Genomic DNA, 25,197 nt, shown 5'->3' on the forward strand with positions numbered 1-25,197 from the left:
CAGAGGGCGTTGAGTGGACAAGTTTGTGCCCACAAACTGAAAAACATGGAATTCCATCAAAACATAAGAAAATGCTTTTCTATTGTGCATGTGACCGAGCACTGGCACAGACTGCCCAGAGAGGCTGTAGGGTCTCCATCCTTGGAGATGTTCAAAACCTGATCAGAGACGGCTCTGAGCGAACTGCTTTAATTGACCCTGCTCGAGCAGGGGGACTGAACTAGACAATCTTAAAAGCTCCCTCAACCTCAGCAGTTGTGTGATTCTGTGATTTGCTGATACCTTTTCCCCAGTTTCTTGTTCTGTTCTGTCTCCCGTTAAATGAAGGCTCCCAGTGAAACTCACCGTTGCATCTTTTAGTTTGGGAAGGCAGAAAACTTGAGGCTATACGTGCATTTTGATACCAAGTACATTCCATACAGTGCAGAGTAATCAGGTTTTGCGACAGCATGGCAATGATGAAGGGGCTGATATTGCCATGGCTGTGTTCAGCTTTGCCTCTGAACAGAAAATTAGCTCAAGAATAGCACCCTCTGCTATTGCAAGGCTGAAGCGATGTCCCAGCTCCTTAGCAATCAGCTCCTAAATCACCACAACTCACAATGTGGCTTTTTTAAGGAAAGCAATGGCAGTTTTGCCTTAAATTGGTGCTTGTAAGCTGTGGCCGTTCAGGAGCTGGTAAATGGCTCTCAGTTCAGTCAAGGTACTGAGGATCAGGTACTCATATTTTTAGCTGGAATCTGCTTTTTCGTTCTTTTTGGTTAACTTTGAACCCATTGGCTCACTTAAAGAAGTTGTGTAAGAATCAGAAGCTGGGCAGAGGCATAAAGTTGCTGTAGGACAGAGACTTAAATATATGAGAAATCTATACACGGATGATTTCACACTGTGACCTAGGGGAAAAATAGCCTTAATTCAGTTGTCTAAGCTTAGGTGTCAAATTTTAGACTCCCTAGGGTATCCTGCCTGGCCTTTAGTTGTTGTTCCAGAAGGTCTCAGGTCTCCTGCATGTCCTGTGTCAGCCGCACGTGGAGATCTTTGTTACTCTAGGGCATCTCAGATGCCAGCAGATTGCTACCTGTGGGAAACAGAATTGAGCCTACTGGGTTTACCTGCTTATTTCACAGTAGATCCATGATGTGTTTATAGTTCAGATAGTATCAAAATAACGTTCCCACTGAAGAGAAAAGGTCTATCTCAGCTGAGTGGTTGCTTGTTCCTTTCAGCTGGGCAACCAGCCACCACTGCCTTGGTCAATCAACATAAATGTAGCTCAAAAGTAGGCACAGCATGAACCGTACCATACCTGGTGGTAATTAAGGAGCAGCAGGGAGGTGGGTTGCTGGCAGGTGGATGTGTGGAGAGGGGATGGAAGCCGTAGCATTGTCAGGGGAGAACAATCTACAGGAGAGCTGGTTTAATTTCAAAGGGTAGACTCAGAAGAGAAATGCTGGAGAGAAGTAAGATTATAGCACTGGTGAGGCTGTAGAGTACAAAACCAAAGGAAATAAGGCTTTACTAGTTCTGCTGGTCTTTTCTGTTTTGGGTGGGTTTGCTTGGCTTTTTTTTTTTTTTCTTTTCTTTCTGAAACACTCTGAAATGATATTTTTTTAATGAAAAGCTCTCTCAGATCCTTATCCCCAAATGACTGATCAGCCTTAACAAGCAACCAGACTTGAACAGCTGAATACCTTAGCAACAATATAAAACCAGCCATCTGGGAAAAGTCTTGTCAGCTCTTCAGAACCAATGCAGAGGTATTCTAGGCACATATATGAGAGAGGTTAAGATGGGCTGGCTGATATTCTGCATTTTGACACAGAGATTGATGGCTGGTGTGAAGAATGAGTATACCAGTTTGAGCTGTCATGGGGATCCATCAAATGAGAATTACTGAAAACTTAAACTGTGGTGAAGAAAAAAACCATTTCCCCTTTCCCACTCTTCATTTTCTAGAACAATTTTACTAAAAGCAAACGTGTTTTTTTTTTAATTGGGAAGGCTCACTTGGCCACATCTTTTGCAGAAAGAAGTCAGAGGAAAACATAACTTTGTTATGAGGGAGGATTATTGTCCTGCACTGCGGTTAAGCCTGTATGTAGTTTTTAAGGTAAATAGAATGCATTTAATTCTCAGAAAGGAGAATTGGCAAATACATTTCTCATGGCAGCTTAACTCTTCTAGAATTTAACCATGTATGCCCATTGAAGGGTACTGTCAGGCTGTACTGGAGATAATGGGCCAAATTCATCATCAGAATAGTTCCAGTATTCCCTCAAGTTTTGCTGTACAGCTTAACTGAGAACTGCATCAACTTGCATATCTGATGCAGATTCCCAAGGATTTGGATGAAAGCCCCGTATAGCCAGCATTAGAAGCTGGAAAGCTGCTGTGACTCTTTGTAATAAGTTTTTAATCCTTGGGAGGAAGCCAGTCAAGGTTTTGGTTATAGAGGGTCAAGTCTTCAGGTTGCATAAATTAACTGTCCCATGGAAGCTGACAGAGTTATGCTGATTTAAATAAGTTGAAGTTCCAGCGTAGGAATTGATTGAGAAAGCAAAGCGGGGCAGGGATTGACAATCATTTTCAAGGAACATTTCAACAGCTGGCAGATTAGTCACAGGTGGTACTTACATCCTGGTTGGACATCTCCCAGTATGGCCGTTCACCGTAGGACATCACCTCCCACATTACAATCCCATAGCTCCACGCGTCGCTTGCCGAAGAGAACTTCCGGTAAGCTATAGCTTCAGGAGCGGTCCACCTTATGGGGATTTTTCCACCCTGGAAAATATGTTGAGAACTTGTCAATATGACTGGAATACTGAATAGCACATGTTTAAAAGAACAGAAGAAAAATACATCCTGGATGCTGACATTCGACATTCTGTCAATTTGCTGCAAGTGGGAAGGAAGAAATATACCTTTTTAAGAATGTGATAAAAATTTGCTTTTATTTGTGGTCTAATTCACAAAAAACAGCACTCTGTGACAACAAAACTCAGTTCAAAGAACAGAAAGCATTTTATATGATTCATGTTTGCTCAGTCATATAATCGGTCAGAACATGCCTTTTGATTGAAAACATCCCAAGCCTGAAATTCCTTCTACATTGACTTATAAAGTCCTTTTTCCTTAAATGAAACAGAAGCATCTGTTGCAAAATGGCACACCAAAAGCACTTAATGAAACTATATAATCAGAAAGGAAACTATAGGCTTCCTATTATTCTTTACTTTTGATAGTATCTTTTATTTTTTGTTGTGTCATTTAAATATCCAGGTAAATAGCAAACCAAGTGTGTTTCTAATAGGCGTTGCTGTAGGATACTGAATAGAATAGTTTCATTCTTCAGCTTTCGAATCCAAGTGCTACCACAAAAAAAAAAAAAAAAAGGGAAAAAAAAGGTCAGAATTCAATCAACAAACCTGACTTACTCTTCACCAGACCACAGGATGCAGAGCTTTTCTCTGACATTAGTAATTTAAACCATTGAAGCTCTTCTATTCTCCCATAAATAGTTCATGTATGAAAACTACTTTTCCATTTGAAAATGAAGTATTTCTTCTCCAGATACATTTATCTTTTCAAAAGTATATGTTTTTCTTTTCAAAAGTGTGCGTTTGTTATCATTTTCCACTTAACTCTTTTAAGTCAAGAGCGAGCAGTGTCCTTCAGGTGCCACTAGATGGTAGGAGGAGGCAGCCAATAGAGCTGAGCTCACTTGGTTCCTTTCAACAAGCAGTAATGGATTGTGCTCAGCGTTTTAATTTTATTTCTGGCAGAAACAAAAGAAGAAATAAAGTAGAACATCCGTTTGGCAATTGAAGAGAAGCCGCAGTTAAAAACAAGTATGTAAATCTCTGTTAATTTGCTTTGAATATATAAAAAATTGTCTGCAAGTTGTTGAGGCCCGACTTCAGCTGACTGAGATGTTTATTCTACCAAAAAAAGTGTTCAGAAGCAAAGCTCTGTGTCTGTGGTGATGTGCCAGTAAGCTAATTTCTCACTACTGAGTCTCACCTGCTGATGAAAAATGTAGGGTTAACATTTACGTTGTATGATGGTTATGACAGTAACCAAGATGTCCTTTGTATGATGTGATGTTCCTTTTTTTTTTATTATTCTTTTTTTTTTTTTCCCCCCCTCCAGCTGCTTTTTTAAGTCTTTGCTTGCTTGGTTGTGGTTGAAGTCAGTGGAAAACCACTTACTGGTTTTAGCTGAAGTAAAGGTAATACTTTATTTTGTATTTTTGCCCGAGTACCTCCCCTGCCCCCTTTTCTTATTCCAATAACCTGGTGGTCAGATCACTCCTCTGTCAGAGATGTCAGAAATGTAAAGGACTTTACACCCCACCCGCTGGCATCTCTAAGCTTGCCCTAGCCAGCACTGCAGGCTGTGATGCTCTCCGTCCCTCCCTGGTACAGCTGGTCCACTTGGGAAGCAACTACAAATGCTTCTGGGTATGAGAATGAAGAAACAGCGTGACAAAGGAGGCTTGTGCTAAGACATTCTCCAAGGAAAGACCAGTCTAATTTCTTGTCTCTTCCCCAGGAAACAGTTAATACGTCTAAACAAGTTGGGTAAGACCATGTGGTGCTTGATATCGAGGTCTGGTTGCAGCGGTGCTTTGGTGGATATGTGGATGCAGGTGTCCTGAGGCAGTGGCAGATTTAGATATTCTGTGCCCCAAATGTACACTGCACACTGGGCTGTCCAACCAGGCCACATCCAAAGGATGTGTCTTCTGAGAAACAGGCACTTTGGGGTCTAACTCCAGAGTATAGTTCAAAATATCTCCTCACACCAGAGTTATGGGCCTTATCCTTTTAACTGGATTGGGCTTAGTCCTTTATTTTTAAACATTTTATTGCCAAAATGATGTCACTCCATCCTTAGATCCCTGGCTTCTGCAGACTTTTGGGGACAATGTTTTCCTGGCCTAAGTCACAGGGTCATGGTAGGCATTGAACTCCTCCTTTGGACCTGGCCACATGTGCTTTTCGAACAGTAATCAACAGTCCTGGTGATCCGTGTCACAACAGACACCGTCCTGACAACCCTGAGTGCCCTCCCTCACCAGCAGCACGATCGGTCCCGGCTGATAAACGATGTGGAAGGTGAGGGACTTGTTCCATCGCAGGAGTTCATTGCCTGAACCTTGCCGTACCGAGCAACCCCCTTTGATGCCTTTGGCTTTACATCCACTCGAGCGGAGTGCTGCCCCAGCGTTTGAGGGAGGATGAAAAAGAAAAAAGTCCGTATTTTCTTTCCTTATCACGGATCTGAGGAGATGACAGGAAAAAAACTCTACCCGTTTAGATGGCTGTGTTACTTTAAGACTCTATTTATCAAGACAAACTGATGGATCAGCAAATTTGCTATGAGCTAGATTTGTAATTTGGAGAGTTTTATTAATCATTTATTATTGTTTGAATGTTAATGAAAAGTCTTATGTTAATAATTAAATATCTACCTGTAGGGAAAACACAAATCTATACATGAAAATAGAAGGCATTTGGGTATTTACAGATTTTACTTTTAGTGTCTATAACATAATATGGATAACATAACAGGAAAAATATTTTTAAACTGTGTCCTTTTCATAAATCTGATTATGTGTTCCCAAATTATACTCGAAAAAGAGGTCACGTCTTGAGCAGCACTTGCAGCTAGATTTGTGAACAATTGGCTAAATATAAATGAGTTTTAAAGACTCTGATTAGGCTCTACAGCTAGTTTCATGATACAGCTTTACTGACTGATCCCTTTTGGACTGAAACAGTAGTGGCTTATTGAGTGTGAAAATGAGAATGGAGAAAAAGGTCTTAACACAATTCGGGGCAGCTCACGTTCAAGGGTATAAGATGTGTTCGGTGTTGTAAAATAAAATTCTTTTGTGCTGGCTTTAATGAGAAAGTGAAAATTTTTACAATGGATTCATCTGATGTATGAAGATGTTATATTCATAAAAATGTAAATTTCAATGCTTAATTATGTCTGCGGAACATCCTTTTATGCAAAAAAGTTGTTTTATATATTTGAAAACATTCAAAAGGCAGGGATTGCAACATGACTACCTTAAGAGACGAATATGAGTGAACAGCAGTAATAGCTGCTCATGCATAATAAAAGAACACATAAGGTTTAGAGTAGCTGAAAATATATTTCCCATTTCTGATTAGAGTAATAAACAGTATTGCTGATATTGGACATGTCTTTTTACGTTTCGATGTAACTGGGAAAACAATAAATGCAATACTATTTACACAATGCCCCACCTTGGAATTAAGATAATTTATAAGTCATTTACATTTTACTACTGTAGCAATGAAATCTGTCACAGCTGCCTGTGTGAGAGCCCTTGCGCAAAGCCGTTTTGCTTTTAGGTTATTCTCTCTCTTTGGGGGATGAGGTGGTGGGGCAGAAGGGGTGTTAGGAACCAAATTGTATTTCTGCCTCATTTCATACATAAATAATGATATCGGTGATAAGCTAATTTTATTCTCACATAGTAAAAGAAGACTAATGCTGCTATTCAAATGATTAGAATTCAGCCTTTTTTTTCCCCAATTGCTGCAAGCTGAATAGTGTCTATCTCCTGATTTTTTTCTTGATTGTAATTTGATAAGCAATTTTACTATGCAGTGTCAAGAGTCCCCTTGGAATTAGAATATTAGGCTCACATTTCTTAGCTTGTTTGGAGATCAGCCCTCAAAATGAAATTTCCCCCCTTGCCCACCCACACCTCCACACACGCTCGCTTTCCCCCCATAGCTGGCAACAGCAGAGCTTGCTGCACGTTTAAGGCAGAGTTGGAACTACATGTTGCAGAATGCCTCATTCTTTACCTCAAGCTTTGCAAGAGAGGGAGACAGTCTTCCCCAAATGCTGTCATATCTTTGAGCTTGCAAAAACAAAAAATTGCTTATGAGCTGTTCTGTGAAAAGACCTCGGTGAGGCAACTGATACTGACATTGTATACGGTCCAACAGTGTTTTTGCCATCTCCCATTTGATTTTTTTTTTTCATCTTAGACATCTTTTTAAAAACCAGAGCCATTAACAGTTTCTTTAATGAAATATTTAAATATATTTTAAAACTCCAGCAGAATAACGTAATGGCCCATTATTCTACCAAGGTGAAAGTTGAGATGCATCAGCAAGCTCAAAATGCATGATGTGAAAGATGTTCAGAGAGGGCACAGAAGCAAAGAAGGAAGCCTGTTAGATGCTCAGAACTTCTGGCATGCCCTGCTAGCTCCTTAAAGTGAGGCATGACACCTCTGAGAACCTTAGATATAAAACTGAAGGCAAGATGTATGAGCCCCTAATGGATGTGCAGAGACAGTGATACACGTAAGCAGCCAGAAGCCTCAGGCTGATGGTGCCCCAGAACTGGCAGTGATGTGAAACAATGCCTGTCTCTCTTGAAAAGCCTGTTCTCTATTTTCCTTGAATGACAAACACTGCAGAGGGACTGTCACAGAGCTGGCTGTTTTTACTAAATGATGAGGTTCCAGATGCAGAGACATCTAGAACCGTCTGTTTCTAGGACAAAAGGTACCAAACTATGGGCACCACTAGATTAACCTGGCACGGTAATCCCTATGCATCTGTCAGTTACTATTCCTTTATGTAGGTTGTTACTGAATTGTGCAATAATTTCCCATTAAACAAGTGTAGTATCTGTCTTTTTCTCTACCCCAAATGACAGAGATGGGAGAAAAAGAAGAACTTCAGAGTGAAGAGAGACAAAAGTAATGAGAGAGATTAGTTTTAAATATTGGACATAATTCATCATTCTGTACAAAAGCCTTATGCCACTTTGCTGGAGCGATGCTTTTGTTTGAGCATATGAATCAAATTTTTCATGTGCAAAGTTACAAATAGTCAGAATTTAGCATCCTCAAATCGTAATTTAGAACTATTCATTATTATCAAGGGTCTTCTCTAGTGCCTATTGGAATATCAGAGGAACTACATGGCAAGATAACAAAACTGCTCTGAAAAGGCATTTCAGAATTTGTTCTCATTATGCCCAATTCCAGTCAGTTCTACCAGTCTTTCATTTCCCTCAGAACTGAAATGAACAAAATCCCCTGATTTTCAAAAAGACTGGATTTGCTTTTAATCTCTGGGAAAGTATTCATTTTCTTTCAAATATCCTGATTAAGAATGCTAAAGTTAAGTATGTGGAACTTGATTCCCACACACCTCCCCCCAAGTTAGCAACCCAATTTTTCAGCACAAGTTGTTTATGATTTTGAGAATACATCAATTTTAGTGAATATTAACCCTGACAGTACTGATCTATTTGTGTTTTCCAAAAGGGGGAAAGCTGTTGATAGATGGAAGGAATCAGCGTTTAAGATATTGACAGAACTAAAACAGCCAAGGTGAAATGTCTGCCCACAGATCACCAGAAACACTTCATGTTATTAGAGGTAGAGCAGGATGCTTCTCCAAAATACTCCACCCAACCTGTCATTTTGTCTTCCTAAAGGTCATCCGTGGGATGAATTGAGTAGTGGTATATGTACACAGGCAAACCTCCAGAGAGACAGATATATCCTACCCTCTCGTATTTTAGTTCAAAAATCAAAGAATTAAAATATTAGATTACTTTACTAAAAATTGAAGAATTATGAAATCAGGAACTCTCTCTAAACCAGCTGGGATTCTCATTAGTAGTAGTAGTAGCATTTCCTTTGAAACAAAACACTTCAACATGCTGTCTCTTGCCTGTTCTGAGGCATTGATCTTCACTTGGGTTGAAAGATAATAAGATGTCTGATAAAAATGCATAGCTTTGACCCTCAAAATCTATGTAAGTGAAATGGTAGTGAATATTTCTGACCACTTATATCTGTCCTGCATTCGTGTTTTCTTGACAGTGCAATTTAAAGGACTTTATACAATGACAAAGATACAGCAAACTACCAAAGACAAGCAGTTGATGCGATTGCCTCCTGTTTGTGTTACCAACTGGACTACAGACATCTTTCCTTGTTAGCCATGATGCCTTTGAAAGATGCTCGTTGAAAGACCCAAGGTTTTTACCCATTTAGTTTAAGAACATATATTTGTTTAGTTTCTAAATAGACAAAGTAGTTCATTCCAGTGATGGAGTGAAAGGGGTCCGTGGCTGAAGATGGGCAGAGGTCTCGCTCTTCTAGAGCCGAAAGCTCAATGTGCTTTTTTTTTTTCAGAAGAGGAAGAGGAAAGTAAAGAGGAAGAAGGGAAAGACAGGAAAGAGATTAAGAATGATGCAGCTTTCAGAAGTTAACTGCTTTATGCATCAGTGCAGGCAGCTAGAGCTGTCAGAGCAGCAAGAGCAGGGCTGCTCCCTGAGGGATGGGGAGCCAGGAGCGGCCACCACACAGGCTGAGCAATGCCCTCACGGACAGGGTGCACCCCACGGCGCCCGGCGGGAAGAGCAGGGCAGGGCGGTGATGGCAACGGGTGCTGCAGACAGTCCCTGTGAGCATCAGGCAAAGGCGAGGTAGCAGGCCAAGGTGAAGCCAGCAAATCCAAACAACTTCCAGCCAACAGGGCTGGGGCTGGCTGGCTGCGACATCGCTGGAGCAGGGATCGGTGGTCCCAGGCTGAGCTGAAACAGGGTCCTGGGCCCGTCCATGAGCAGGGCTGGGGGAGTCCCACAGGAGGCCAGGCAGGCCAGTAAGGACTGGTGGTGTTCTCAGAGCCCTGGTAAGAACCAGGCGATTGTACAAGGACAGATAAAGAGTATTTTGCAAAACTTCTTTGAGACTGGTCTTTTGAAAGATAATGGTGAGACTGGTGGGGCCAAGGCATCTCGTAATATTTTAGAGAGTGGGATTTTGCATTTCCCTAGGATTAAGAATGCACCAGTGAATTTTACAGTATTGGGTGCTTGGCCCTCAATCACAGAGAAACCCTTTCCTTTTCTGAAATTAAATATCAGAGCGATGCATCTCGACCAAATCCAGTTTAGAAACTATAGCACCACTTGACAGTAATGATAGGAAAAAATGTCATTTTCCTTGAAACTAATATTTCTGGCAAAGATCTATCTCTTTTCAAGAGCATCAATTTCCAGCTATCTGCCAGCTGTGTCAGCACAGCTCACATTACAGCCGTAACCAATTTCTTGAAAGTTACCCCTGCAGAGTCCTTCTATCTGCACATCCAGAGCCCATCCACTTTGCTTACACAGGTTGTGCTGCTGGAGTCAATGGAAAAGGTGAAAAGGATTTGGTCAGAGGCACTTATTGGAAGGATACCTTACGTTGCACAAATCTGTAACACAGGAATTTGCTACAAGGTCCATTCTTATGGCAAAACTGAGTTACTGAATACAAATATCTCTCAAACCCCAAGTAATTTATGTTTAAAAAAAAAAAAGTTACTAGGCACTATGCTTTCTCAAAAGCATCAACAAAGACTTGTCTCTGAAATGATACCCCTGACTTGCCCAGGGTTTACTGAAGTGTTTATTATTGAATCAAAAGTACACTGTTACCATTCACTGCTTGAATACTTCATGTCATTAACTATCATTAACGATTTCACAGCTAGTGATTTCCACGTGCATATCTAGTTGACATGCACAACAAACAGTTCCCATGTTTCAGTAATCCAAGTGGCCTCTCTCTGTGCTGCAATAATGCCCAGATCATTCACGCTCTACTGCCTTGCCCTGATCCCTGCCAGAATTCACAGAGTCACAGAATCCCAGGATGTTTGGGGTGGGAAGGGACCTCTGGGCATCACCCAGCCCAAGCCCTGCCAAGGCAGGGGCACCTGGAGCAGGTTGCACAGAGTCACGTCCAGGTGGGTTTTGAGTGTCTCCAGAGAAGGAGACCCCACAGCCTCCCTGGGCAGCCTGTGCCAGGGTCTGGCACCCTCAGGGTAAAAACGTTCTTCCTCATGTTCAGGTGGAGCTTCCTGGGCTGCAGTTTGTGCCCGTTGCCCCTTGTCCTGTCGCTGGGCACAGGATAATGCAATACCTACAATACACTATACACATACACCATACGATTTGAAGTGGCCAATAAAACCTCAGAAGCATATGGAAACTTGACAATTGAAAGTGAAATGCATTTAAATGCAAAATTGACACCATATAGGCTCTGGTACTGTCTCCAGTATACATTTTTGTATTCCATTCTTTGGGGTGCTGCACTAGAGAGAACGTAGGAACTTCGATACTGAATTCACATACAGCTTGCTCTGAGGTACACTAGATTTTATTTATCTAAAGCTTCTTCAAAACTTTATTCTAGAAACCAGTCAGAAACATCACAAAAATTAGGCTTTTCTTTTGAAAGTTACGGTGCCACACACAGACATACAGATGGTGATGATCAGAAGTATTACGAGGCTGAGCTACTCTGCAAGTATCATTGCTTGAGTTTTCATCCCACCTGCATCAGGAAGTGCAGAGGAGGATTAATATCTTAGTAACTGATGAATTAAATGTTCTGCTTGCATTTTTGTGAGGTCACTTGTCATTTTATCCTGAAGGAGTTTGCCAGTTATTTAAGTTTCAGTCAACTCATGGATAAGTAGCTGGTCAAAAGACAGGAAACAAGCAGACAGAAAGAAAAGGTCAGTTTTTAGAGTGGCATCCCCCTGGGACCAATGCTCAAGTCCTGCTGGCAGCGTACGTATGTAGAATCTAAAATACAGACCAGACAGAAAACAAGTAAAATTGTGCTAGCACTTCAAAGGTATTCATGGTAGCAAAGATGGTGATCGACCACAAAAATTTGCCGAAGAGTCTTATGATACTGAGTGGCTAAGCGATAAAATGTCACAAAATTCAGTCTCATAGTGATGCACACAGACTAAAACGCTCCTAACTTTACGTCAAAAATAACAGGACTCTGTACTAAGCAATCACTCTCAAGACAGATCTTGTGGTTGTAACAGCCAGCCAGCTCTGTAAAATTATCAATTCCCTGCTCAAAAGCAGACTAGTGGGAAAAACTGAAATGAAATGATAGAAATGATCAGGAAAAGAAAGAAAAAAAAGCATGGCACTATTAAAACCTAGGATATTCCTGCGTATTGCTTACTGATTGCACCCTTCATCCCCCACCCCAAAAGCAGACACTGAAACTAAGAGACCTGTAGAAAAAGACAGGATGGGTGTTCAAAGGTACGGAAGAAAAGAAACTAAGAAAGGTCTGTACAACCCTGAATATAATGGAGCAGATAATAGGTAGTGAGTAGAGAACCATAACTGGCAAGTAGCAGATTAAAAACATCAACATTTTTTTTTTTTTTAATAAGGAAACATTGCTATGGGATGACATGAATTCTAAAATTACAAAGACCTTCAAAAAGTAACAAGAGAAACTTACAGAAGAAATATTAATGAAAGGTACTGTATGTAAAGACCTACCTCTGACTTAAAGAAACCTTTGAACGACAGGCTGCTAAAAGCTTGATAACCAGAACTGAGAATGCATCATGGCACGTGCTCTCTCTTATTATAGCCCTCCTTGACGTTGGCTACTTGCTTGCACTTTGGAGACACGCTTCTGAGCTCGCAAGCGTTGCAGCTGTCTGGGTTTGATCGTTGTTCCCTTCCTATGATCTCAGGTCACTTGCAAGTACAATATAAACATGACATAATAATGTAATCAGGTAAATGTGGGTGATAAATGTGTTGCCAACATTTCTGGGGAAAGTAAGTTAAAGAAAATTAAAAAGTTCAAGAAAGGCACCTGAAGTGAGGTGTTCTTTGCTGTGAGACAGTGTAATTGTAGAAGGCTATCTTAAAGATCCCAAGACATTTTTGTTGTTGATTCTATTGATGACATTACTATGTCTTTCTACAGGACCCCAATGTTTATAGATACCCTTTATGAATAAACCCTTTGACAAAAGGAAATAAATAGTTCTACTGTTATTAAGTTTTAGTGACAGAAAAAGGACCGAGTACTAGGGAGAGAAACTAGCAGACTTAGCTGTAAAAGTACTGCCCTGAGATAGTAGGGGCTTGCTACTGGGTGAGTATGTGGAGGCCTTATGTTTGCTCCGTGGAGCAATGACACTGTCTCGTAAAGGTTTTGGTCTCGTATCTTTCTTCATCAATAATTTTTTTCACTTAGGGGGAAAAAAAAAAAAAAAAAAAAAGGGAATAGAAGTATTCCCAGGTTGTTGGGATGCATGCAAGCTTCACGTCTCTAAGTGAGCCCACATCCTGCATAAAAATATTGTTTATATATTGTAGGGGAGATGGGAGAACAGATGCTGATGAAGGAGAAGCAGCTGAGCCCAGGGCCACGGGTCAAGAAGCATGACAGGGGCCAGGGACCTGTCAAACGCTATCTCCTGCCTTCCCGCCTGGGGACAGGGAGGGGCGACGGGGAGGAACGGCTGGCCAAGGCCAGGGTGGGCAGTCAGGCTCAGCAGAGAAGAGGACGGTAACAGCCGTTCCTCCTGCAGTAGGTCAGAATGGTCCCAGTGCCTCCCTGCTGGTTTTCCAAAGAAACGAGGTGTACGCACTGCTGCTGCACCGCCGGGATGCCGGTGGGCCAGCCGGCCCCCGGGCTCGGAGCGTCAACCACTGCCAACTGCAAGAAGCGCGGATGGCGGAAAGGCAGAGGCAGGAAAAACATCAAAGACCAGATCAAATCACCTAAACATGGGGTCTGCTGTCCCTTTAGGTGCTGTCACTGGCTCGCTAGCTGTTGTTTTAGGGAAATGCAGGTCTCCCACTCTCTCGTTCTTGTGCCTGCTGGTCCTTTGCAGAGATCTCAGGTTCCCCATGATATCTCAGAGGGTATTGGACCTCTACCTATAGGCAGCTGATCCATTCCTGATTTCCCACATATTTAATGAAAAACAGTACCTAAGCAAAGGAGAGAGATCACAGTATTTCTCCACAGGGAAAGGCAGGAGAGCTCAGGATGCAGCCGTTCTTCTGGACCCACCAGCAGCTAGAAGGCAGTGGCTCAGTGGCTGACCTTGCTGCCACTTGCCCAGCTGGCAAACTAGGCAAATGTTTGGGCTACTGGGGAGACAAGCAGAGGGATGTGGAATATGAATATTGAATATTGAAATGGAATTTGATATGAACAATTCAATATTGTATGAGGCCACAGGGAGATGGGAGTGATCTAAGCTTTACCAAGGAAGCAAATGTGGTGGAGCACAGCAAGAACCTGGAGGTACCGTGAAGATGCCATAGGGAGACTCTGAGAAGAATGGAAGTTAGGCTGTTGAGGCTGCAGAAGACAGCCCCAGATCGGGGATAACTGCAATGTGAAAATGCAGTTGGCAATGTAATGGAGCCCTAGGACACAGGGCTTCATTAATTACGTTCTCGTGAAATAATTTTTTCTCTATCTCTGACCAAGGAAGGTATCCTGTTACAGCAGAAGTTACAACACAGCATTATCATACCCTAACTGCACAAACATGGATGAAGCACATCACCAAAAAATTACGAAGAAGTGAACGTATGAGAGCAGTTTTCAGTCCAAGTTAGGGGCTGCTTCACAACAAAGTTCCTCTGATATTTCTACTCGGTTTAGTGACATACTGGTATTGTCCATAGATCACTCTAGCGTGGCAGCATGCAAATTGTTGAATAATAGGATAACCATCTGTTTGATGATGAATAGTCTGGCACAGGAACGTGGTCGAGCCTTCCTGCAGATACCCATGCTCAACTAAATCTCTGTCAGCTGTCTGAATAAAGGGCACTGAACGTCAGGTTAGTTTCTATTTCCCTACCATCACCTTACCAGCACAAACCAGTGACTGATGCCTATGGTGGCAGCTCCAGTCATACTAACGGCAATACCAGTTTAATGTATAGTGTTTATACTGGTGTATTACTGCTTTACAGACACAGAGGATCAGCTTCTGACTTCTACAATAGTGACATTTCTTAGTATTGCACGTCCTAGACTTTTGTACTTCTTTTCTATATCTTGATATAGTTCAGTTTAGGCTGTTCATGAATTGTGGCACTGGGATGCCTTCTGTCCTATAAGTCAGCTGAATTTACTTCTTCTATTCCCCAGATGGCATAAAGTTTTGAGTAATACCCTATTAGATTATCTTTTTTCTGATGATGCATCGTACTAAATCATCATCTGACTGATGATAATATAATGGGAATAACATATTAACATAATTGATCATCCCTGTACCTTGTTCAGGGGATATTTTACTTTATCATATAATATATTAGTTGTCACTTCCATGATATATTACAGTAAGACATCATCAGAAGGAAACATTTTGATGAAGTAGTACCTAACAGTAGAGACTATTATCTGGGGATAAACAGCCCTCAGGGGTACTTTGTTTAACAGAATAGTGTAATACAAAGGTAAGAAGATACATGGTATAGTGAGAGATGTGATTTTTCTTTGACATCAGACTTGCCACTGGTGCTAGACCAGCTGTGGTTGATCTTGGAATAGTAATTTATATAAATTGCCATACACCCTCTAAGCAGTGGTGACTTTTGCATTATCTACATGAATGTACCAAAAAGCTCCATCAAAGTAGTTGAAACTTGTTTTGACCTTTTAGAGTGTCTTTACAGATAAAAAAAAGCCAGTGTGAAAAATGAGGTTATGTTGTGTTTGTTTGTTTTCAAATTTAGAAATATTATTTGAGCAGAGGTATATTGGCAAATGACAAATCTTTTTTAACCAGAAATTCACTGATAGCCATTTAATAGTTTTTAGCATTCAAGCTTCATGGAAATTAAGCTTATGCATCTGGCAAAGTCATGGCAAAGCTGGCTAAATGCCTGCCTTCAGGCACAGGTGCATGGCAGTCACGTGTTTGCATGGCCAGCTCACATAACATATGGATACAACTTCTGCAGGGAGTCCCTTCTTCTGCTGTAACAAAGCGTACGCACTGAGTTTTTCTTTTTTTTTTCCCCAATCATCTCAGTTACATTTATGTACTGAAAAATTAATACATGCATATATGCATATAGATATATGTAGGACATGGATTTCCAAAGCTCTTCTTGTGGACAAGCAAAACATGCATTCCAACAGGCTGCTCTAGCACAGCTGTGCCTGGAGCATCTGCAGGTAAACTCTTAGATGATAGCATTGGGAAAGAGAGTAAATCAAAAGCATTCAGCAGAACTCAATGACATTTCAAGAAAAAGCATTTTTCTCCTTTGTCTATAGATAGCTGACATTTTACTGTTCTGCTGCTCTTGATTATGACCTTGTATACTTAAGGAAATTAAAGCCAACTGGTTTTGTTACCAATGGAGTATGAAGTTACAGAATACTAATGCATAGTTTTGATTCCTTAGTTTTAAGATCTGTGTAAAGCGCTAACATTCAAGCCAATCTTCAAAACCAGAAATTCGTATCACTTTGAGGGCCAAAATGCCAATCAAAGCACTACCTATTTTCACAGAAGTTCATATATATTTTATAGCACAGGCATCCCTCCATTGCTTGTTTCAGTGTTGACTGGAAAATTTCTGGAGCGGACTGGTGGTCAGTAATTTCCAACAACCCACAGGATCCCTTTAGTTCTGGTGAAATAACTAAAGAACAAACTTGAATTTTGTAAGGACGGGCATGATACTTACACCTGATAAAACCAGTGGTATCAAGATGAAAAACTTGTCAGGTAAACTCAGCGTTGAGTGATTTCATATCACCAAAAACACACTGTAAGGAAGACAGCATCCCTTACCAGCATTTCCCAGAACGATTTATTCCAGGTACGGGAGAGCTCGCTGATTGCAACCTCAATGTGCTCTGGCAAATTGATCTAGACGAGCCATCTATCCTCCTTAACAAATTTCCACACCTTCTGGCATATTCTCCAAAACTTCCCCCATGACTAGGCCACCAGTATCCCCTCAGCATGTGTTCTTATGACTGATGACAGGTAGATTAGTCTGCACTTCTGGCATAACTCAGCCTAACTTAAAAAACACAAAGCAACAGCCTCCACCCCTAGTTACATGATCACCTACAATGTAAAAATCAATTAATAGGAAAAATTAGACATACAAATGCACTGTTTTCTTCCAAGGATGAGATGTAACGTTTGGAAAGGAAGCCCTTCACTGCCCTTCCCATCTTGTCTTTCTGTGCTACACCCACGGTGCACCACCGATGTGGTCATCCTCTTGGTTGCTACTCCTGTTGAGTCCATGTACTTGAGTTGTTCACTGAGCCCTCACATTTCAGTGCCTCAATTAAATGTTTTTCTCTTCACATTCATGCCTCTGTTTTACTATTATGTGCTACAGGTGATATTTAATTAGGGAACTTTTTTTATTTCTAACATACAAGTGGGTGCTAGAGATCTTTGGGTTTTAAGTGTATCTACTACTGCTTCTGCTGATTTATCTTGGCTGAAAAAAGGTACATCTCCAGTCTTAATCTGCCTGGGGTCACAGGATTCAATCCAGCATCTTTCCCTCCTGTTCCATGGTTTTAGGCATCATTCTCAGTGGCAGGTATCTCACTCACTTATTTTCATGTTCTCTGTTTACAGAGGAGATGCCATTGCAGATAGCTTTCTAGTAACTCCCATATGAACAGATGTTCCCTTGCTTTCCCCAGACTCCTTTTTCTGAAGCTCATGTTTTCTACTCCAGATTCCCTTTGGGATGCTGGAATGATCACAATCTCATTTGTCTAAATGAAGTTGTCGATGCCATGCTCTTGGTCTTTCTAGCCCTCTTTCCCCATCTCAGCTACAGTCTGGAATTCAAATAAAAACCCAAGAATAGAGGAAAAAGCAGTCTTCAACGTCTCACAGCTATATAGGAATAATGGAAGCAATGGACTGATCAGTTTTTTCATGTGTACTGCTTTTTGCAATATACACAAACATTGTGTTCATGGACTAAACCCATAATATTTTATTGCACATTTGGTCTTTTAAAAGTGCTTCAAAGCGTATTAGTTGTTTTTTTCAGCAACAGGATATGGGCAATTGCTGCTGCATTAAAAATGCCTACCAAAAATAAACACGAGGATATTTAAATAATTTTGTTTATTTTGGCATTTGAGGGTTAAAAAGCTCAGGGCTGAAACTGCCTTCTTTAGATTTGTGGTAATCACAGCAAATGTACCATACAAAAGCTCTTGAGTCAGAAAAACAAGATTGTTTTTGTATTGTTCCCCAATTGTCTTCACAATTACGTAAAAGCCTATAAAGCATTTGTTTGATGTACGCTGACCAACAATGATTTTTCCAAGTACTGCAACCAAATTAGGAAACTGGGCTTTCACTCTTCATATTTTATAAGTATTTCCAAAAACAAGAGGTGATTTTGCTGAGATCCGTTAAACATTGAAATGGTGCAATAACACAGCTTAGCCATTTTGCCTTTCAGAGCGCTTTACAGCTCATAACTAATTACTCTCATGGCAACCCTCTGAAGATGCTGCTGTCTCCATTTAACAGTAGGGAAAACAGAGACAGAGGTTGAAGACTGGCAAACATGCAGCGATACCTGCAACTCCGCCTGGCAATCACTGCATTTCTATATGAACGCTGTTACCAAACCCAGGCTGTGAATGATTTATGATGAGTAAAACTAAAAGTAAAAGACCAAGAACCTCTGAGACAAAGTCCCAGCTTATGCAGTTGTTGGTTTCCTGGGCTGTGCCTTCACCTCACAGCAGAGAGCGCTTTACGATGGATTTTGTACTTATAAAAATAGAAGAACAAATTAACGTTCAGCTGCTACGGATGCTTACATGGACACCTTTCTTCTTTGCAGTCTGTTCATTTAAGTAAAAAAATCAATATAAAGTTTTTTAAGAATGAAATAATTACAGGCAAAGTTGAACCAGTTCTATCAAATTTCATAGAATGAAATGAAATATCAAAATTATTCTCACAGTACGCACCTCACCAGGAAGATGAAACATGTGACACAAGGAAATGTATTGACTTCCACAATTCCACCTTGGAGCAATCTTTATCATACTTACCAGTCCTAGCATTATATTCCACATACAACTGAGAAATGTTGCTAAAGTTATTAAGCAACAGTAACACATATAAATCTCCAGGCTGTTAAATAATGATTCATATTCACTGTAATAAATCAAACCTTTCCCTCAGTGCAACACTGTGGTGTGTCTCCCAAAATACAACGGTGCTGATCTCCTATCTCTCAATCTTTGTAAACACTACAAAACCAGCAGAAAGATGTTTAACGTCTAAGAGCATACAATCCTTTCATTATCTTTTTTTAGTTTAGCTCAACAGATCAGAAAGCAAGCTAAAAATAACTTCTCTCCTTCGTTATTCAACTTGCTTGATAACTTTTATGATGAAAATTCAGCTTCATCTTTTCAGCTTGCATTTGTGGCTTTTTATTTTTTTATTAAATTTTGCTCCTCTTATCATTAATTTGATTAAGCACACATCACTACTACTAAGCTGCAGGAACAAAATGTTGGCTTTAATGTGTTGCTCTGGGACTTGTCATCAAGCCAAATTCACAGATGTTCCAATGAACACATGGCATTTGGTCCATTTCTAGGATAAACATTATGGATTACTTTATCTGAAGTGTCACAATCCTATAAAGTAAGCAGTAGGATCATGTCCCCTCACCTACTCTGTCTATAGCTCTATATTTTTAATAAGCTGATCCAAAGCAGGAAGCAAGAGGAAAAGGCAAAAACAGGGGAAGAGGAGAAATCCTTGTGGTCTTCACGCCTCATCATGAAAGATTTTCTTGTTTGAAGATTCCTTTGTAGTTTTGTCTATCGTAAGATGATGTACATTTTCTTATAAACAGTGAGGTAGGTAGAAGCATTTGTACTTAGAAGTGGAAAACCCGGTGAAATTATATCAAGTAGCTGAGTAGAAATGAGAAGATCATGATGGCTCATAAGGGTGTGAATAACCTTCCCAGAATCCTCATGAGGTCTTACCAACTTCTGTTATGTTACTGAAAGATATTGGCCTATAAAAACTTAATAGGACAGAAAATTGGGATTTCATATCTTGAAGCACTATGACATAAACAAAAGAATGCTTGTGCATACATGAAGAAATTGTTCATGAGCAATAAACAGCTCTTGGGACACATTAGCAACAAAACAACTGCAAATGTAAAAGTGTGATCCTTTACAACATACAGGAATGCTTAACAGCTTTGAGGTGCTGTTCACATGGAATTAAACCTGCTGTTGCATGGCTACCAGGAAGAGCTGTGCGCATACTAACTATGAAAAATAGCATTTTTCCACAGATAATACACAACTAAAAATATAGGAAGATCTTGGGTAGAGAGATGTTTGTTCCTCATATATGCTTGTCCCGGCCTTGTCCTCCATGAAAAAAATATTACTCGAATTGCAGAAGTTCACTAATTTTTGAACAAGAATTTTTTTTAAAGAAACTTTTAAGGGACAAATTTATAAATTTTTCTTACTGTTACAAGAACTAGGCAGAGGAAAACAGTATTTCAGTCTCATGATTATTCCAAGAGTTGATTCTTCCTAAGCAAAGATAACTCAGAGTAAAATCACATGTGCTGACAAGTGAGATGCTAGCAGACTGTGGAGCCCAGCCTGTGCATCTGCTGGAATTAAATTTGTACACACAAATTGGAGCGTGCAGTGCTGCCATTCCTCTTAATGGGACAGACCTTCTAGGCAGAACTTTTAAAGCCTGAGTTAAAGTCTTCTTTTATTTTACTGAGTCTTCACTATGTCACATCAATCTTTACTTATGGCTTTATGTGTGTTTTATACATATTTTTTTTTCACTGCATAGATTATCAAAGAACATCAGTTGATGTATAGCTGGCTAACACAAATACCTTTTACTATTGGCTATAAACAAGCCTGTGCAAAAAGCCCAGGACAATACAGCACACCACAAGCAAAAAACCTAAATACAGCACTAAAAGCAAAAACTCAAGACGATGTTAAAAAACTCCATAATTACTTTGCATTTAGCATATAGAGGTTGGTTATGTTGCCCCTGTAACAATCTCGAACTTTAATTTCAAATCCTTATGTTTCGATGTTTAAAGCTTGAGAGCACTATAGCATTATTCATGTGGAAAGCTAAGTGAAACGACGTGGCAGCAAGAGCCTTTTTCTTGCTTTTATTTATACACCTCGTAATACACAACAATTTCAATTCCAGTGTGGGACTAGAAGTGGGTACCTCGACACCAAGAAGATACAGCTTGTTGCATCGCAATCTGCAACTCTGAGGAGATCACGGACAGCTTGATTTCACGACACCTGGTCAAAAGGCATGGCTGAACTGGCAGTGGCACGGACTTTAAAAAAATAAGCAGCCAATGCAGTGCTTGGCCAACTGTTTTGTAAGGGAGAGAGGCTTCCAGAGGAGCTGGGCGGAGGAACCTTGTCTAGATGTGCTGTCAAGAAGCACAGAGCTTGCTACCTTCACCCTGGGGCACCGCAGTGGCAAGGATATTAAATAAAAACGAAAAAAAAAAAGACATGCAAAAGGACAAAAACTATCCCAAGGTGCAGCCCCCACCCTCATACAATTGGGACACTGGCAGGAATTTAGGACTTTCCTCGGGACATAACACACACTTGGAAAGAAGCTGTCCACGCGACAAACATTCATGTTTGTGCACCTTATCTGGGGGGGAGGAAGGATGCTTCACCATAACGTCTGCAGCAGTGAAACAGGATTTGTGGTGTGGCTGGTTATGTAGGGCATGGAAAAAATGAGAGGTCAGTTAATGGCAGATGGATGGAGTAGCAGCCTCTATAAAGGTATGACAGCACAGAGCCAAGCAGGCTTCTGCTGGCTTCCCGGAGACTTCCAGAGTGACAAACCTTCCCACACAGAAAAACATCTTGTCAAGGAAGCCAGTAAGCAATTTCCTATATAGTTTTGCCGTCTCAAATATAGTAAAAGGTGTGTTAAAATTAGTAGGTTCCTATAACTGAACCTATAATATGCTTTTAATAAGGACTTGGTTCTGCCTTCAGGTATCACCTGAGAAAAAGCAAGCTTGAAGCAAGATACAGAGCTTCACTCTCTAAGCATTTTTCCTGGCCATGCGGTCAGGAGAAGGAGCAATAATAGGCCTTTCTAGAACATGATACAGGAAAAAGGCAGCAAACCCATATGACAGGTATTTGGTTTTTTTCCTTTTTTGTGTGTGTTCACAGTTGTTCCTTGTGTCAGTGAGATGAAAGCCCTGGGAGAGGTGCCACATTACCTACAGTTTTACTGCTGATGGAGGCCCCTTTGCTTGGGGTTCTACTGTCCCTGCTCAGGGAGAGGCGTGCTGGGGGAAGGGAAGATGTGGCAGGCAGGAGGCAGCTTTGAGAAGGTCATGCTGAGTGGAAAGACACATACCAAGGAGCAGGTGGCCAAACCTGAGAGGAAAAGAACTTCCTAGAGATAAGAAGGGGTTGGCACAATTCATAAAGTCATTGTCTCAGCCTAACCTGCAAGCAAGACTTAGGTCTTTGCCTAAAGTTCTGGCTTACTCAAGGTCCTGTCACAAACTTCTTCTCCCCAGTTAGCAATAGGGACTAGAAGGTGAATCCCTAAGAGGGGGGAAATCCAAAAGAACTCTTACTGACGTTAAAATATTTAACCATGGAACCACAGCATCCTCTGCATGGCAAATTATGCTGTAGATGATTCCGTCACCTACTCACAGCAATGGGATATTACTGCTCTGTGGAGGAGAGTTAATGCCAAAAATACATAGAAATTCTGCCCTCATTATCCCTTCCTAATTGAAGAGAAGATGTTACTTATGCTTTTATTTCTGATGGAGGCCAAATGTTCTATATGCAGTTGGAAAGAAGGAAACAGATACAAAACCCTCAACAAATTGTTGAAGCTATGGATCCCAGTATATTTCTTTCAAGAAGAGTGTAGCAGATCTGCTAAAAAATTTATGAGCATGACAGTTTCATGAACCTTTGGCAGATCCCATTTAGAAAGGACTTTGAAAAGAAAGTCTGCACACACTGTGCATTAATTTCATTGAATAATTTACAGTGTATTGCAATGTGGTTCCCCCCTCCTGCCCTTTATTCTATGAACTGAGCAGATTTCAGAAGCAATACTATGCAAGGAAATATATTCCTTTTGTTAGTCACAGCTGTTATGTGTATCTTTCTATTTTTCTCTTTTTTTCTATATTTCTTCTTATTGTAACATGGCCGTACCATGAACAAAGGCAATTTCATCAAGAGACTGAAGGGATCCCAGAAAGTTTTTCAATCTTTCTGATTTAAAAAACCCCTAGTCCAGGATATTTATTGCTTATAACAAATAATCCATTTATATGGTGTAAAGCGTTCCTTCCTGTTTGAGCTGGAAATACCCAGCATCAGCACAACTACGACACAAAGACACATGGTGCAGGGATGAGCTCTGGGGAAGCAGCCAGGCTAGACCATGTGACATGGCTTGTTGCTGGGACGGTGCTACAAACCCAGGAGCAGAAATGCTGTTGACTTGCTCCAGTGCAAGCTACAAAAGAGGGCCAAGAGCTTTTTGGATCTAGTATTTCATAGAATACAGTCCCAGTTCGACAAGGCAATTCTTCACCTATCTATCTGAACCTAAAGCCAAGGTACTCCTGCTTCCATTCTTATCCAGAATAGCTTGCTAAAGGAATACTTTTTTACATTACATAAGAAACTGAAAATTCTGTAAAACAAAATTTTAGGGCTACGCAGTCAAGCACTCAAAAATTAATAAAAGCTAGAATTAAATGGGTAGTTACACAATGCTAATGAGAAATGCTGTAATAGGCTGCCTTGATGCTTTGAAGGATGGCCCGTTGGCTTCCTCCCTGTTTTACAAGTGCAAATATTTAGAAATAACTAACACAGTAAAATGCAGACTGATATAGTTTTTTCATTTAGAAGACTGAAGCAGTTGTGACTCAACACAGACACACACAGGCTCTCTCACCTTCAGGGAATATGTTTCCATTCATAATCAACATCTGCGCATTTGAAAAGTAAGTATCCTGAGCAAACCAGCACAGGAGCTGTTCATTTTTAAAACACATTTAAATTACTTCAATTCCTGCAAAGGACTACTAAACTAAAAAGGAAAAGATCAGTCACAGAGCTATGCCTGAGAAAATTATACCAAAAATCAGACCAAGGGAACAAAGACAAAATTTAACTTGATATTGAGAACATTTACTTAAAGCTGTACTTGAATATATTATTTGGCAACTTGAATTAGTTATTCCAGTTTGTTAGAGAAAAGGCTGAAGACAGTCTCTTCAAGTTAGATACTTTTATGAAGCTAATGATGTCATTAATAGTTTGCTGAAAAACTAAATTAACAATTCAGAGAAATGTATTTAAATAAATAATATAGAATACCTAATCCATCCATACATAATAATATATAATTAAATCTGTTAGATAATATATCATTAGATTACCATGTAATATAATGTACCATGCCATACAATATATTACATTTTAGTATATAATTACGTATTATATTAATATAATACAGTATTATGTATAATGTTAGAATATCGATTATTACTACCTGATATATAATGTATTACATTAGGTATTACTTCACATATAGTATCTGAATAAATTATAATCATATTATATATTATAATATATTATTATAACACATAATACAAAAATGCAGTTACAACGAGTGTGCAATGTTCATTCATTGATACACAAGCACACCAGGTCCAGACTGTTGGATATTCCATCCTTCTCCAGGAGGAAATGACCATGAACAGAGAACATTTCCTATGTGTTTGACCAACAGTACTGCTCCTGTAATTTTGGGAGCATATCTGCATTGAAAAGACTCTCAGTGTTTAAAAAATAATAAATTAAGCATAACCATGACATTGGTAAAGAGGCTGAAATAAAAGGAATGGCTAAGTGTGGTGGCTGAGTTGCAGGATCTGGGCATAAAATCAAGATTTTCTTAGAGTTTGCTATATATGTTGTTATGATGAATTTAAAAGGAGGAAAGAGGTAAATATTCCTTAATTGTCACATGTTGTTACCAGCTTCCTTATTCTGGAGAAACGGATCTAGCATGCTTTTCTCAGGCTACAAGTGACTGTTTACCAACTATACTTCTGTACTCACCGTGAGTGCTGCAGTGGGAGAAAGAGCCTACAGACTCAAGTGAATTGTTCATGTTGAATAACATCTTATCCATGACTAGAAGTATTTATTTCAGTGGAGGCACAGAAGATTTGGCA

The 25,197-nt window shown here is 40.2% G+C and overlaps 1 protein-coding gene across 2 annotated transcripts in view; it reads right to left on the reverse strand.

The window, feature by feature from the left end:
- The window catches only part of EPHA6 (EPH receptor A6), a 516,780-nt gene that overhangs the window by 14,014 nt on the left and 477,569 nt on the right, over window positions 1-25,197 (reverse strand). For both annotated transcript variants that reach the window (XM_040583021.1, XM_040583020.1), the window contains one exon: window positions 2,635-2,784. In XM_040583021.1, the coding sequence (XP_040438955.1) occupies window positions 2,635-2,784 (150 nt within the window). The remainder of the gene's footprint in view (window positions 1-2,634; window positions 2,785-25,197) is intronic.

Source organism: Falco naumanni, chromosome 2, assembly GCF_017639655.2.
Source record: "Falco naumanni isolate bFalNau1 chromosome 2, bFalNau1.pat, whole genome shotgun sequence".
NCBI lineage: Eukaryota > Metazoa > Chordata > Aves > Falconiformes > Falconidae > Falco > Falco naumanni.